The 14,720-nt window shown below is 35.6% G+C and overlaps 1 protein-coding gene across 1 annotated transcript in view; it reads right to left on the bottom strand.

Annotated features, from left to right (window-relative positions):
* LOC136842344 (protein O-linked-mannose beta-1,2-N-acetylglucosaminyltransferase 1-like) overlaps window positions 1-13,582 on the bottom strand; it is a 21,437-nt gene extending 7,855 nt beyond the window's left edge. Inside the window, exons 1-12 of the mRNA XM_067109601.1 lie at window positions 13,559-13,582; window positions 12,710-12,863; window positions 10,621-10,961; window positions 9,455-9,561; window positions 7,855-7,948; window positions 5,318-5,534; window positions 4,400-4,524; window positions 2,649-2,719; window positions 2,318-2,423; window positions 1,862-2,028; window positions 532-730; window positions 1-74 (exon numbers count right to left, since the gene is read on the bottom strand). The exon at window positions 1-74 is cut by the window's left edge and continues 117 nt beyond it. Of these exons, the coding sequence (XP_066965702.1) occupies window positions 1-74; window positions 532-730; window positions 1,862-2,028; window positions 2,318-2,423; window positions 2,649-2,719; window positions 4,400-4,524; window positions 5,318-5,534; window positions 7,855-7,948; window positions 9,455-9,561; window positions 10,621-10,961; window positions 12,710-12,863; window positions 13,559-13,582 (1,679 nt within the window). The remainder of the gene's footprint in view (window positions 75-531; window positions 731-1,861; window positions 2,029-2,317; window positions 2,424-2,648; window positions 2,720-4,399; window positions 4,525-5,317; window positions 5,535-7,854; window positions 7,949-9,454; window positions 9,562-10,620; window positions 10,962-12,709; window positions 12,864-13,558) is intronic.
* Window positions 13,583-14,720: the final 1,138 nt, after the last annotated feature.

The following is a 14,720-nucleotide window of genomic DNA, read 5'->3' as shown; positions in this document are numbered from 1 at the left end:
GACACATCAGGGACAACGCATTCTCTCCCCGCTCGAATTTCCGTACTCCTGAACCACATGTCCCAATCGTGCTCCTGCAGGGAAAAGGCTTTTTCTAGTTGGTTGGTTGGTCAGGATTAAACAGGCCTAATGCTAGCACGGACCCGTGCACAATGGCTGCCTATGAGTTGGTGATGAGAAAGTGGTGAAGTGAATAAGTCCTGGTGTGGACTTCTGGATTCGGCCAATCAAACCGAGATAATGTATTTATTTTAAGAATTATGGAACATTCATATATTTTCACAGACACTCATGTTACAAACGAACACACACATACGCTCACATGAACATAAATACTACGGATATTAAAGTAAGTGTACATTAAAATCGTAGATGCAAGACTAATTCATCCCATCAAAAATTAAACATGAATCAATATAACAAAAATGTATACAATCTCTGCACAAGCGATAATGGCGTTGCATTATGAAACAAAATACAACATAGTTGCTGAATCAAAACTGTCAAAGAAAAAGATATCTTCACATTTACTTCTTTCATGGATTTCCAGATTGGGTAGACTTCCTGGAAAAATTGTCGCGTTAGCATCCAGCCGTAACCGGCGTGAGTTTCGACCCTGTAAAGCTTGCTGGGATGGTTAGCAATATGTAGGGCTCCCAGGTCATTCCAGGCACTTATGCAGTAAATACTGGCGTCTGCGTCGAGCAGCCAAGCGGTCTGATTGAAATAGCTGGAAATAAAAAGAATGGAAGGACATGGAAGAAATGAAAACAAAATATTTACATAATAAAATTTTGAAGCATATAAAAGAAAATCCTTCTACCTAATTATTTGCCATTTCGTTTCATTACCTAAAAATCAGATCTGCAAAAACACTGGAAGAAGTATATTAAAAAATCTTGGTGAAATTGAATGGTCCTTTTTTTCTTTTTCTAACTTTTCGATCCTGTGAATTATCATAAAGGTACAATTTTCTTGAAAAGAGGATAGTGTTTGCTAACAAGTGTACTCTATTTTATCTTAGATGCGTTGCATTGTTTCAACACCAGAAAAGGTGGAAATTTTTGAAATATGAATGTAGCCATGTACACAGTTCAATAAACATATAAACCAAAGATTAATATGCAAGCTAAAAATCACTACATCAATAAATAATCAACCAAATGTACGCACAGATATTGTTTCTTTCCCTGCATATTGCATGCAGGTATATATAAGATACACGTGAATGTAATGTTTTAGATAATTTCTTTTATTTTGCTGTTGCTTCAAGATTTATAAATGCCATATCATGGCAGTGAGTTTGCATTCTTATATTCCTATAAATGTCGCACTGTTACTGGTCATTTAGAGATATTTCTTTCTTATTTTTATCGAAAGATGAATGATAAAATTGTCCATGGTGCCCATTTACTCATTCCCAAAAGTTATCTAACGTAAGATTCGAAATAATCCTGAATAAAAATTTTCCATTTGAAACGGTAAATTTCCGAAAGGCTAAAACATTTTTCTAGGATATTAAATGATGGGATCTTGCAGAAAGAATTCCATTAACTATTTCACAATTTTTGTTCCGTGGCAAAATTTCCAGGAGAAGAATGCATCCAATTCCTTTCTGATGCCCTATTTCCAGGAGTAAGTTTTATGTACGTAAAAAATAAAAACCCATTTTCGAGGTACATTTCCTTGAGTGCGATTTATATATGGTTTCCTTGCAATAGCTAACTCTGTTCCAGTAACGTTTCCTGGAAGAAGATTTATTGGTGATGCTCTTGAAAGCGCCGATTCAGTTATAGAGAACTTTTTCCAGAAGTGGCATTTCCTTTCAATGTTCACAGAAACACTTCAGTCTAACAAATACCTGAAGAAGTCGGGAGCAGCCAAGACGTCTTCTTCAAGAACAATGGCCTTTTGTGCTCTTGGGAAGGTACTGAAGATGGCATTGAGGGAAAACTTATAATGCTTAGATATTCTGGCTCCTAGACCCGGAAATACCGTCCCTTCCATATCATTGATGCGATGCTGAATCTGTAAAAGAAGCAAAGGTTTTTTCCATATTCTCAACGAAATTCTTGAATTCAACTATTATGAGATGATAGCTGCTTTAAATAAATAATTACAACGACATAAAATGGTGCCAGAATTCTTTGTGGTCTTATTATAGGTAGAACACTACCAAGAAAAAAATTATAATTTATTGAGAGAAAATAGTATTCCATTCATTAAACACTGATAAAAAAAAATGAAACTTAAAAAGCCCAGTAATTTGGGTTTCAATGTAAAACTAAGTTATGAGTTAATGCTGTTTCAACCATACGCCAAATAAATCCAAGAGATCCAAGACTTCTTGGTTGTGACCGTCTGTCAGGACAATGGTACGCTCGGCTGAACCTCCCCTCTGACTTAGGATTGTCACCAGACACCTGGAGAAAAGGGGTGAAGGATAAACAGAAACATTGGATCTCGAAGTCCCATTTTCTGTGCTTTATCAGGAGATTTCTAGTCCTTGAGCCAAGAATATCTAACCTGATAATTAGAAATCTACCTTTTATATTCAACAAGTAAGCAGAATAAAGAGATAAAAAACAAAAACAGCTATTAAAAATTAAACATGTTTATATAAATGGGAATACTCGACGATTCATTACCTGTAAAGTGCTCGAGGTCGTTTGCTGGCAACAATTCCCAGAGGAACTTCGGTAATAACACTGTTCTCCAGCTGTGAAGCAGGAAGGAGAATTAATAATCAAGGGGAATTTATAATCAGTTACCGCACCCATCCTTCAAAATCCCCGAAATTATAATTTGAGGAAAGGTTTTAAAGATTTAGATGTGGAATTCTGAAAACGTTGAGTTTCCAAGACACAATGAACAGGATCCGATTTCCAACTGTTCTGATCAATACTTGCTTAACCCTAACAATGTTAAGCAGGGAATAAATCATAAGATACTTTATTTTACTTGTTAAAGTGATCCTTTGCTACCATAAGATTCTACAACAGACGCTTTGTAGAATACGAGCGAAACTAAAGTAATCTTGTAAAATTAACAATTGCAGTATATTTCATTCTTGGGCTGAATGTTAAGTTTTATAAACAGTTGCTCTCTAAAATAAATGCTCAACAAAACATTATTTTTATTAGGAATATATAATCAAGTTGTTTTGGAAACCACTAGATGGTCCTCTGCCATTACGTTTTCAAATGAAACCGTACTAAAATTAGGCCTCTCATAAAATTATGTTGACGACATAACAATGGTGAGAGAAAGAGAGAAAGAGGGAGAATACAATGATGATCTTTTGTGATGATGAGAACTGTGCCTTTTGAAGTGCTAGCACCCTTCCTATTTATTTCTTCCAGAAAGTGACAGTTACGGATGGAAGCCAAGATTAATGGCTAAGCTGTAAAAGGCTAATGAAATAATAAAAAGTCCCTTTATCGTATGATAATGATAATTTATTGCCGTTCTTTTCCTTTACGCGCCATATTAATTCCTCCTCTTCTACGAGAAAAGAATGGAGAGCGAAGAGCTTCAAGATGGGAGGTGAGTCTGAATCTTTCTTTGTTAATGACGGGAAAGTCACATTTAGTCATTCGTCTCCTTAATAGCTTTATCGTTAGTGGCGGTACATAATTCTCGACCACCCCTTATTACCCGGATTACGTGTATACGACCACCCCTTATTACCCGGATTACGTGTCTCGTGTATTTAAATTATGTATATCATGTATTTAAACTCTGGCAGGTTTTGATATTTGAGTATTCGTGCTAACTCTCTCATGGTATCAAAACTAAGACCCAATATTTCAAGGCAAATAATTCTAATTCAAATTCACCTAGTTTCAATATCTCTTAAAATATGATGTTGTGCGATCATAAAACAATTAATCAGGTATTTCAGGCGGTTATTTCATGCAATGTTTTTGTTTACTGATATGTCGCAGTTTAGAATTTGTAATCAGTTTTTAAAGGGCAGAAATTTATCATAGTCATTTACAAGATTTCCAGATCGTCCTCAGTGCAAAGTAGGGCCTTATTAAGGATACGAAAAGGTCATCATCATCATCATCATTATCTCTCTCTCTCTCTCTCTCTCTCTCTCTCTCTCTCTCTCTCTCTCTCTCTCTCTCTCTCTCTGGCTTGGGTGGTAGAGGGGTCTGACTCTGTTGACCTAAGCAGTGGATTACGTACCTCCTTTTCATACAAATGTTGTGGGTCACAGCTAGAATAGAGAAGAAGAAGAGACAAAACCCGATGTGAGTGTTCATATTCTCTTTCCAAATGTAAACCAACCAAACGGGAGGGTCTCGACAGAGTAATTTTCCCCCTTGGGGGAGTAACCATTCACATTTCCTCGTTAATCTTTTCATAATGCATTTTGCCTCTTATCACTAACCTCTTGCGCTTCGTAGACGAGGGGAGCAGGGTCCTCACAATCACACAGACTCCCATAACCACTGTAGAGGTGACAGAAGCGAGATCGAAGCTTCTCTCTCGGGTCAGATGTATCGTAACAGTTATCTTTTGGATAAAAGGAAACAAAGATGAATTGATTAAAGACTAAAATAAGGATTATATTTACTGAATAGTGATAAAAGTTTTAAAAGCAAACTGTTACATTATTTTTTACATTTCTATTGCGTATCATCTATCAGGATTGTTTATCAAAACATAAGTCGTTATTCATCTAAATAAAACGCTCAGCACCCTTGAAAATAAGCAAGAAAAAGAAAGAGAAGAGCAAAATAAGGAAGCATGGCTTTTTTACAAGCAAGCATACAACAAGAATATTGGTAAAATTTTCAGTAAATTTAGTTCCTATTTCGCGAAAAGATATGTCGAAAATGAGAGAGAATAATAACCTGCAAACAGCAAAATTCGATTTTAGTTTTCAAACATTTTCAAACTACCTTTTCGGGAAATATTGTACCGAAGGTTTCATTGAGTGATAAATAACGTATTCAGATTTTATTTAAGCAAGAAATTGCTTTACTTATTCATTGAGTGATAAATAAAGTAATTTTTTGCTTAAAGAAAATCTGAAACCCTTATCTCCCCTAGGCCTGAGGGAAAAGATAAATAACGAGGGACGAAGGTAAAAGAACTAGTCTTAAACTGTAGAAAGTGATGGGCTCCGTCCTTTAAAAGAATACAGGCCATAGGGGTCTGATTACAAGGAGGTGATGAGGAAGCGAGTTTTATCATTCTATCTCACTCGTCAGTCGGGGTTTTATTTGCCCTCACACCCTTCCTCTCGCTCACAATCTTATTCAGCTTTAATGAGGGAGACAGAGCGACTAGGATTTAACCTCACCTCTTTCCAAACTGAATTCTACGGAAAGGCTGATGGGCGAGCTGAACAAATTCATGATGCCAACTTCGTCAGTGGTTATCTCGCCCAGTGTCGGCCCTCCCCCAGCCAACACCACCCACGCCCAATATCTTCTGAAGGAGAGATGCTGGCCGTAAGTCGCTCCCAGGTCTTCCAGGATATTCCTTATCACCTTCGGCATATTTAAGGACGCTTCTGTCTTGGGTGGAGATAAAGTTGTTAGTGCTTTTAGAAAATAAAAGAAAATAATCGCTTGTTTTATATTCCTGTTACTAGTCTTATGTGCCTACTATTCTTGCATTGCGCCTTTCTGTGGAAGTAAATCTTTTATCTATCAGTTTTAGTTAACTTTTATCAGTTATGATAATTCAAATATAACAACGACCACAGCTTCATTATCATAGTAAACTAGACATAAAAACAATCCTAAATGCAAAAAATAATGACGGTAACGATAACATACCTAAACAGTTAATAATTCTCCGAAATTGCTGAGTATTTCACAAACAGTAGAGAAAAGGAATGAAGCTCACTTTTTTCATTGTCGAAATTATTGGCAAACTGGATACCAGTTATTGCTATTGTGAGCATAAACGATGATGAAACGAATTCTTCGAAAATATGTGGATATCCTGATTTCCACAAAATGTAAACATTGCAGTTAATTTCAATCTTTTTGGCGCACAGGTCTTCCATTATAAGCGAATGGTTGATAAATGTATTCCGTGTATTTTAGATCCGTTACAAAGGCGATTTCTCTCATCTGATAACCAGTTTGAACATAAAACAAGTAAAAAATGCGCCGAAGTTTCTTCTGCGTAATCGAGTTTTCTGTACATCGTATAATCAAGGCCACCGAAAATAGATCTATCTTTCGACGGTATCGGTATAATGCTGTATGAGCCGCGGCCCATGAAACTTTAACCCTGTCCGATGGTGGCCTGTCCTATATAGTTGCCAGATGCACGATTATGGCTACCTTTAACCTTAAATAAAATAAAAACTACTGAGGCTAGAGGGCTGCAGTTTGGTACGTTTGATGATTGGAGGGTGGATGATCAACATAACAATTTGCAGCCCTCTAGCCTCAGTGGTTTTTAAGATCTGAGGGAAGACAAAAGAAGTGCGGACGGACAGACAAAGCCGGCGCAATAGTTTTGTTTTACAGAAAACCAAAAGTAATATTCCATAATACTAAAAGAATAAGATGAATATTCAGTTTCAAGCATAGATATAAAAGGGTTTTCTTTTTCATTGCATTGTTTTCCTAAGAAGAATATATGATACATTCTCTGCACTGAAAGGTTGGTTAAAAGCAAAGGGGAACATTTGTTGTATTGGCACAAATATCCAGGAGGTTGCTTTGATATATTTCGTGTCTTGTCGTTTTGGAGTTATAACTTTTAAATAGCTTATTTCTGATTATCCCATAATTTTTTTGTCACGTGTTTTTTTATTTTGGAAATGCCAGAATTAATCATTTCTGTTTTTTTTTTTCTAAAAAATTATCCAAATTTTATGAAATGTATTATCAGTCTTTTAATTTCAGAATATATATGATGTGTACACAAATCAGCCTAGAACATGGCTCTCCAAAATTTGAGTGATTATTAAAAAGATTTAAAAAGATCATTTTTTAGTTGTTCTATCAATGTCTACACAGAACTCATATTTTTATATCTCTTTTACAGGAATGGATGTATATAGGAAACATTAATGTTATCTTTACATTGAATGGAGATAGTTATATATATCAAAAAGCCCCACTTATATCTGCAATGAAAACGGAGGCAAAATAACAAGCGACCATTCTCATCCACGTATTGTCCATTATTGCATTGCCAGGAATATTTAATTAGGTAGAGCCTCGATGGCCAAGTCGGTTAGAGCAGCAGCCTCGGACTTCTTAGAGGTCCGTGGCGCGGGTTCAAATCCGCAGCCGACCGGTTATAGAGGCGGACACTTTGCTATCCGTATAGACACCCCGGGATTATGTATGTAATCAACGGATAGGTTCGCTTAAAAGCAAATGGGTGTTACAGACACAAACAAACAAAGCCACTCCAAGATCTTCTAAAAAAAAAACATAACAGACACCTCACACGTCTCGACTGTCGACCTAACCGAGCAACGTCTCCTCGCTGCTGGGAGAAAGGGCGCTGGTGACTGGTACAATACATGTACATACACAATGGGGTCTAAGCGATGACAGGCAGGGCAGCCGATCGAGACTACAAAGTCTACCCCAAAGCCAAATCAAAGTCCTTCAAAAAGAAGGCATCGTGCTTACCCCATACAAATGGGAAAAAGCACGTTAAAAGAAGAAGAAGGAATATTTAATTAGGCTTATTTCACCTTTCTAAATAAATGTCATTCAGCATTAGTTAGAATATTCATATATTCTTTCCTCCTTTCTAAAGGAAATGTTACACTTATCTGGCTGCTGACTGACATTTATTAACCAAAATATATCCTTATGTACATTTGACCTTCCGAAAGCAAATGCTATTTTACTTTACCTTTACGGCGAATACCATTATCCGTCCTCTGGCTATGGAGGTCACTAAGGGAGGGAAGTTTAAGCCTGTCGCATACTGGAATAGGTCAAATCGTCTGCAAAGGAAAAAAAACAATAATCATAAAACTATAAACTGTGAAAGTAAATCGAATTTTCATCCATCATTTCACTTTTTTCGGTTAGAATGAACCTTTTTCCTTATGGTTTTATTATTCCTGAAAAGTGTTTTTTTACATATTAACTCTCCAGATAGGAGTCCTCTTTGGTTTCAGATGTTTAAACTACATCTTCCAAATTTTAATCAATACAACATTTGACTGAATGTTCCTGCTTATATTACGCCATCTCTCTCTCACTGCTCTCTCCACTGCGGTTCTCTCTCTCTCTCTCTCTCTCTCTCTCTCTCTCTCTCTCCTAGTTGCCACTGATTAAGTTAGTGTACCGCCAGATAACTTAAACCCAATCAATCTCTCTTATTTTTTTTGTATAGGTACTTTTTCGATCACTATTTCATTTAGTTCTTAAGTAGAAATATTCCCATCATCAGGCAGTCTCTAAAACCCGTCCTACCACATCTTCCCACATTTACTAGAAAACTCAGTTCACCGATTTCCTATTTCCTTCTACAAACAATCTTTGGAATCCTCGTCCTTCCTCAGTTTTTCCCGAGTCTTAATGACCTTTCCTCCTTCATCCTACCTGACTGTTTAGAAACATATTCAACAAATTGAAATGTGTAACAACTCAACGGGACCTGAAATAATCTTAGCACTCTAAATGTTAAAAAGCAAAACCAAATCAAATTTAACTTTGATCATACAGAATTGAAGGACCCAAAGCGAGTGATGAAAAACAAGAAAGTATTATATCTCAGAGACATATAAAAAAAAAGAGGAAATATAGTGAAAAGGGAATTCAAGTTTAAGATGGTGTGCAAGGGATTAAGGGTTTTTGGGGAACGAAGGTAAGGGAGATTAGGAGGGGTGTAAAAACACAAGGAGGAGAAGACTCGTACCAAAGGAGGTCCTTGTTGAATAGAAGACGAATTCAGTGAGGAGAAGATACGGATGCGTGGCTTCTACAGAAATAGGGAAGGAAGCGGAGATTAATCTTAGTCAGCAACACCAAGTTTACAGCAGTTGTATAAGAAACTCTTTTAGTCTGAGTCCATTGGCTTCGTTACTTAAAAAGAAAACACGAAATACCAGTAAACTTACATCAGTGAAATTCAAATTCTCATTCTCAGTATACATAAACACCATGTATACTAAATTGCTGTGTTCAAGGATTTACACTTTTATATATGCACACACACACGTATATATATATATATATATATATATATATATATATATATATATATATATATATATATATATATATATATATATATATATATATATATTATATATATATATTTTGCACACCAGTGCATTCAATTTTTCATTGTCAATGTAAGCTATAATTGCCTAAAAATGATAGTACTGATTTTATCTCAAGTAAGAAACGAGATGACATAATAACAATAAAAGAAAAAGGGTATATTAAAATGTCTCAGGACCTTCTCTAAAAACAAGAATACCGAATTTTCGTTGTCCTACCTTTTGATCAGAACCCGTCCGTCGTATTGGCTGAGAACTACGAAGTAGAGCCCTGCTGATTTCATCTCCTCCGTATCGTCCTGCCCGAAGGACGTGACGTTGAGAACCTGGGAAATTTCAACAGAAAATAAATCTTTTCTTTATAAATGTTGGATTTCAGTCGCTGTGATAGTGATTTATCCGAGTTATTAACCCTCTTAAATTTCATATATATATATACTTCCTGGGTTCTTATTATTGTGATGATTAATACTTGGTTCTGAATATAAAATTTAGGACACTGGCCAAACACGGGACCTATGAGGTCATTCAGAGCTGAAAATTATGTTGAAACAATTGTAAAGAAAGGGTGGAAAGTAAGAGGGAAGAAATAGAATATGAACGGAGGTATAGTAAAAGGAATGAAAGGGGTTGCAGCTAGGGGCCGAAGGGACGCTGCAAAGAACCTTAAGTAATGCCTACATTGCACCTCAAGAGGTGCACTGACGGCACTATCCCCCCTACGGGGAATACCTTAGTTCTGAAAGTTAATTAGAAGGCAACGATCGCCTGTTGAGTTTGACTTTTGGTACAGGATAAATTGCTCCTTAAACTAATTTTGTATAAATTGTTGAATTTTAACAGTAATCATTTTTACATTATATCGTGAATGTGACTCATGTATGATCAAATAACTTTTAATGATAAATATGGTTGTTTTAATTTTTGACATATTCCTTTTGTAGATAATTTTTTTGTAATATCACAACCATTGATAAATGTTCTAACTATAACATGGATGCATAGTCACTTAATTGAATTTTTTCTGATGAATCGTCAGTTTATATGAAAACGATGAGCGTGACAGGGATTTAATTTCCACTTGGATAATATCGGATTGTATCATAACTCTTAAAAATATACAGCCTAGTATAGGAGATACGGAAATATGAATGAAATCTAGTTTTTAGTTGATTTTTGATTGTTGGCACCTTATTAGGACAGTATGTGAGTTGCTATGAAAATTCGTGTCGGGGGATTCTTAGTTTCATGGAGAAAATTGATTTTGTCTAGGCGAGTCGATATTAGAATCCACACAGCTTAAGAACAGAAAATGGCAAGAATGAGAAGAATCATCTCTACTTAAGGAAATGACGTCAATGTAAACAGCATTTCTGTCTCCTTACCACCGCGCTGTCCACCGTCACCAGCACCTGTTCCTTGCTGGAAGTGACAGCAATGTCGACGAGCCGTCCTTCCAGTCTGATTCTTTTCACTCCAAAAGGTCGACTTCCGTTTCTGTGGGTATCTGTTTCTCTCCCATATTGTGCCGATGGGGGAACGTGTGTCGTCAATGTAGATTTTATTTCACCTCGTGTCGTATTTTCATATTCGTCAAAATTGGATCCAGGACGAAGTGGCCGTTCCGAGCGGCCGTGGAGGAAGGCGCCTTCTTGGCTCGGAGCCCAAGTCTCCCCAACGGCTCCCCGGGTCGTCAATGGCACGTCGATGCTATCTGATATCGACACTGTTGAAGAAAGTGATTTGATGCGGGGCGCGTTTCAGTTTCTTATTGATACGCCGTAGTAGAGGACAAAGGGAGATAAATATATCTATATTGCAGAGCTATGGATTTAGGGGATGGAATGAATGGGAAGTGGAGACTAGTGGATACATAAGTTTAGAAGAAAAAGACCAAAGATACATAAATATTCATATAAACAAAGATGTGAACCCTTGCACATATTCTAATTAGTTTTCGTTGGTAATATTGAAATAATTCATGTTCGTCTGTCGAATTATTACAGTCTACAACGAAAGGAAATTTTCCCAATGTGCTACTTTGTGTAATGAAAATAAGCATAGCTTTATATCAGTACTTTTAGCTGTAAATATCCAAAAAGCTAATAAACAGTTTTACAGGCATTTAGGATTGCAGATATTTGCACGTAAAGGCATATGAGATTTTTAAAGAGTGGATGTAGCAAATGTGTTTATGTATGTCAAGCCTGTAAAAATATAGGTATAACCTTCGTGTATTCTTCAACAATACGCAGCACACAAACACACGTATGACCACACACAATATATGCATATATATATATATATATATATACATACATACATATATATATATATATATATATATATATATATATATATATATATATACAGACAAGATATATATACACAAAAAACACACATAAAAACACATGTATATATATATATATATATATATATATATATATATATATATATATATATATATATATATATATATATATATATATATATATATATATATATATATATATATATATATATATATATATATATATGATGATTCGAATTCTAACTCTCATCTTGCAGCGGAAATAAAAGGCCCTGCACATGAAGTCTAACACTATTGAAAATAATGAATTATAAATTTTTTAATCAGATCATCAAATGGAGAGAGAGAGAGAGAGAGAGAGAGAGAGAGAGAGAGAGAGAGAGAGAGAGAGAGAGAGAGAGAGCTAGTTTTTCTAAGCAGAATCCTTACATGCATACACTAGTTGGTGATGTAGCGATTAAAATATATTCTCGGTTATTTTTATATGGGATACATGTACATTTCTTTCCTCATATTTATATTGAAATACAAGCCAAGATAAGCAGATAAGCATTCTTACCTGTTAATAATATTATAAAATGCAGAGGTGACGATAGCCATCTGAGAAGACATCTCATATTTGCGGAAAGATATTGGCTGTCGAGGGTCAGCTGTTAAATCGCTTTCTTTGTATGTCTGAAAAAGAAAGAAAATCCATAAAACTCAGAAAAAATGTAACATACGCATATATATGACTGTACATATACACACACATATACAGTATACACACACACACACACACACACACACACACACACATATATATATATATATATACATATATATATATATATATATATATATATATATATATATATATATATATATATATATATATATATATATATATATATATATATATATATATATATTTATAAGCTACTGGTCACTTTTTACCAGACACGTATGCAATTGTGATAAGCACAATGGCGACTTTTGGAATTCTTCACGCTATTTGGATAAATTGATGAAGATCCTGAATAGCCACTGTCTTAAGTGAAAATCTCCTATCGTCACTTTACTTGTCTTTTCCGACGTGATGAACAGTTTCCAGCAAGATTTCTGGGAACTCGATGAACAGGCCAACTAAAAAACCAAAAAAATAAAACCTCTTGCACGCGAACCTCTGTGTTTCTCTCGGCACTTGAGGCAAATAAGGTTAAGAGACGATGGAGAGAGCCCTGAGGATAGGTTTTTTCTGGGGAGTCTGACGAAACCCTTTTCGTTGAAGCCACCTTTTAAAGTTCCCGAGGGGTGGTTTTGCATATTTGATTCATGCTTCGAAAATAAAGCATTACAAGGAGTCAACAAACCAGGTCACAACCGAGTTAATAGCTGGTTTTCGACTAAATGATTGTCTTCCATAGTAAGGTCCGGAGGTCAAGAAACTGAAACAACCTAGTTTTTTGCTCTCTCCCCCTCTATACTTTACGTCTATCTGTCTGCCTGGCTTTTTCTTTCTCATCCTCGAACAGACGCATAAAAACCCTCATTGTCTTTTGAATAGCTTAATAGTATTAGCAGGTGAGCCATTTTCCGTTTTTAGTAAAAAAAAAAATGATGACTTGCGATGATGAATGAAAAATGATACTAAATTGAAAAGAATACCGATGATAAATTCATGTTATCAAAAAGGGATCATGGAATACAGCAAAACTTCATGCGAGCAGTAATAACGACAACTGCCAGATGAACTAACTTTAGTGATGCTTTTGCTTGTGGAATCAAAATGCTTTGGCCTTTCCTTGAAGATTTTCAACTTTCGGACAACAGCGAGAAATCTTCAAATGACTTTTACCAGTATGTCATCATTCACCTATTAATTACCAATCATATCATTAACTTATATATTTCACCTTCATTACGGCGCTGAATAATTCTGATGGGTTCCGGCGCTTGGTCTTCAGGACCTAAATTTCATAATCAGTCATTCAATCAATAACGATGTAGTTTTATCTGGTAATAACTCTTACCATCATATCCATCTGCATAAGCATCTTGGCAGACTCGCTTGATTGACAACCAATAGTCAAGTCAGCAACAAATTCATCAATATAACATTTTATATGAATACAAGAAAAAAAAGGCTTTAATTTCCCGATATATTTAAAAAGGATGAAGGAAACGATTTAATATTTACTGTCTATCTGAGAATATTCAGTCTTCCGAGAACGTCCAGGTTCTTTGTCAAGAATATAGGGACGCCTTATGCCTGTAAGGAACGACGTTCCTCCCACAACCTGGTACCCTTAATCATAGACAGTGGTATGGGAAGAGGCTGATTAGGGCGACCTCAAGTCGTCAAGAATGCTGGCATAATTATGTGGTTTCACCTTAATAGGCGTCTCCATTTTTCCCGCATATATTGGTCTCTTTTTATTTTGTCCAAATTACGTTTAAGTTTTCTTCTAACTGCGAATTTCATCTTATGTAAGAAAAATGTTTTCCTATTGTTGTCTCTTATTTTTCAACATGAAATGACAAAGCAAAATTACTGTTAGAGTGAACCCTGTTACCATTCTCGTTTCATTTTCGGAAGAGCTTTTATTTTACTTTCCAGTTCATCAGTTTATCCATTTCCTCATTTTAATACTTTTTTATTCAACCATCTGTCCATCTTCAGAGGTTACGTATTCCATTAGATAAAGAAGGACTCTAATGACATTCTTTGTGTTATCTAGAGCTTGTGTGGTAAAATCAGTTTTCAGTATGGTATTTTTATCATTTTACTTAATAAACTTATCCGTATCTTTATTTGCCTTTTTTCCTTACACCTACTTACTTGTGCCTACATGCGTGTTACAAGGTAATGGAGGAAATTCAGTGATTCCTGTATTCTGCTAGTAACAATTTAATAACAAGAGACAATGAAGGAAATTCTCTAATCACTGTATACAGGGAATTCTGATAATCAAAATTTAAAAACAACTAAAAGGTCCAACCAGAACCCAGAGCCAGTTCAGAAACGTTATATTTGGGCGGGTGGGAAAATAAAAGAGAAAAATTCGACCATGTTTGCTGTGGGACGAAAATAAGATATATTTTTCAGCACCTATCTTACCAGCAAGTGTATTGGTTCATTTTTGGAAACTCAACGCCGAGAAACCTTTATCCTGACATAACAAAAGAATTTTC

The sequence above is a fragment of the Macrobrachium rosenbergii genome, chromosome 10, assembly GCF_040412425.1.
Source record: "Macrobrachium rosenbergii isolate ZJJX-2024 chromosome 10, ASM4041242v1, whole genome shotgun sequence".
In the NCBI taxonomy this organism is placed as follows: Eukaryota; Metazoa; Arthropoda; class Malacostraca; order Decapoda; family Palaemonidae; genus Macrobrachium; species Macrobrachium rosenbergii.
The sequence above is the reverse complement of the archived record's forward strand: the minus strand, read 5'-3'. Positions and strand labels throughout refer to the sequence as shown.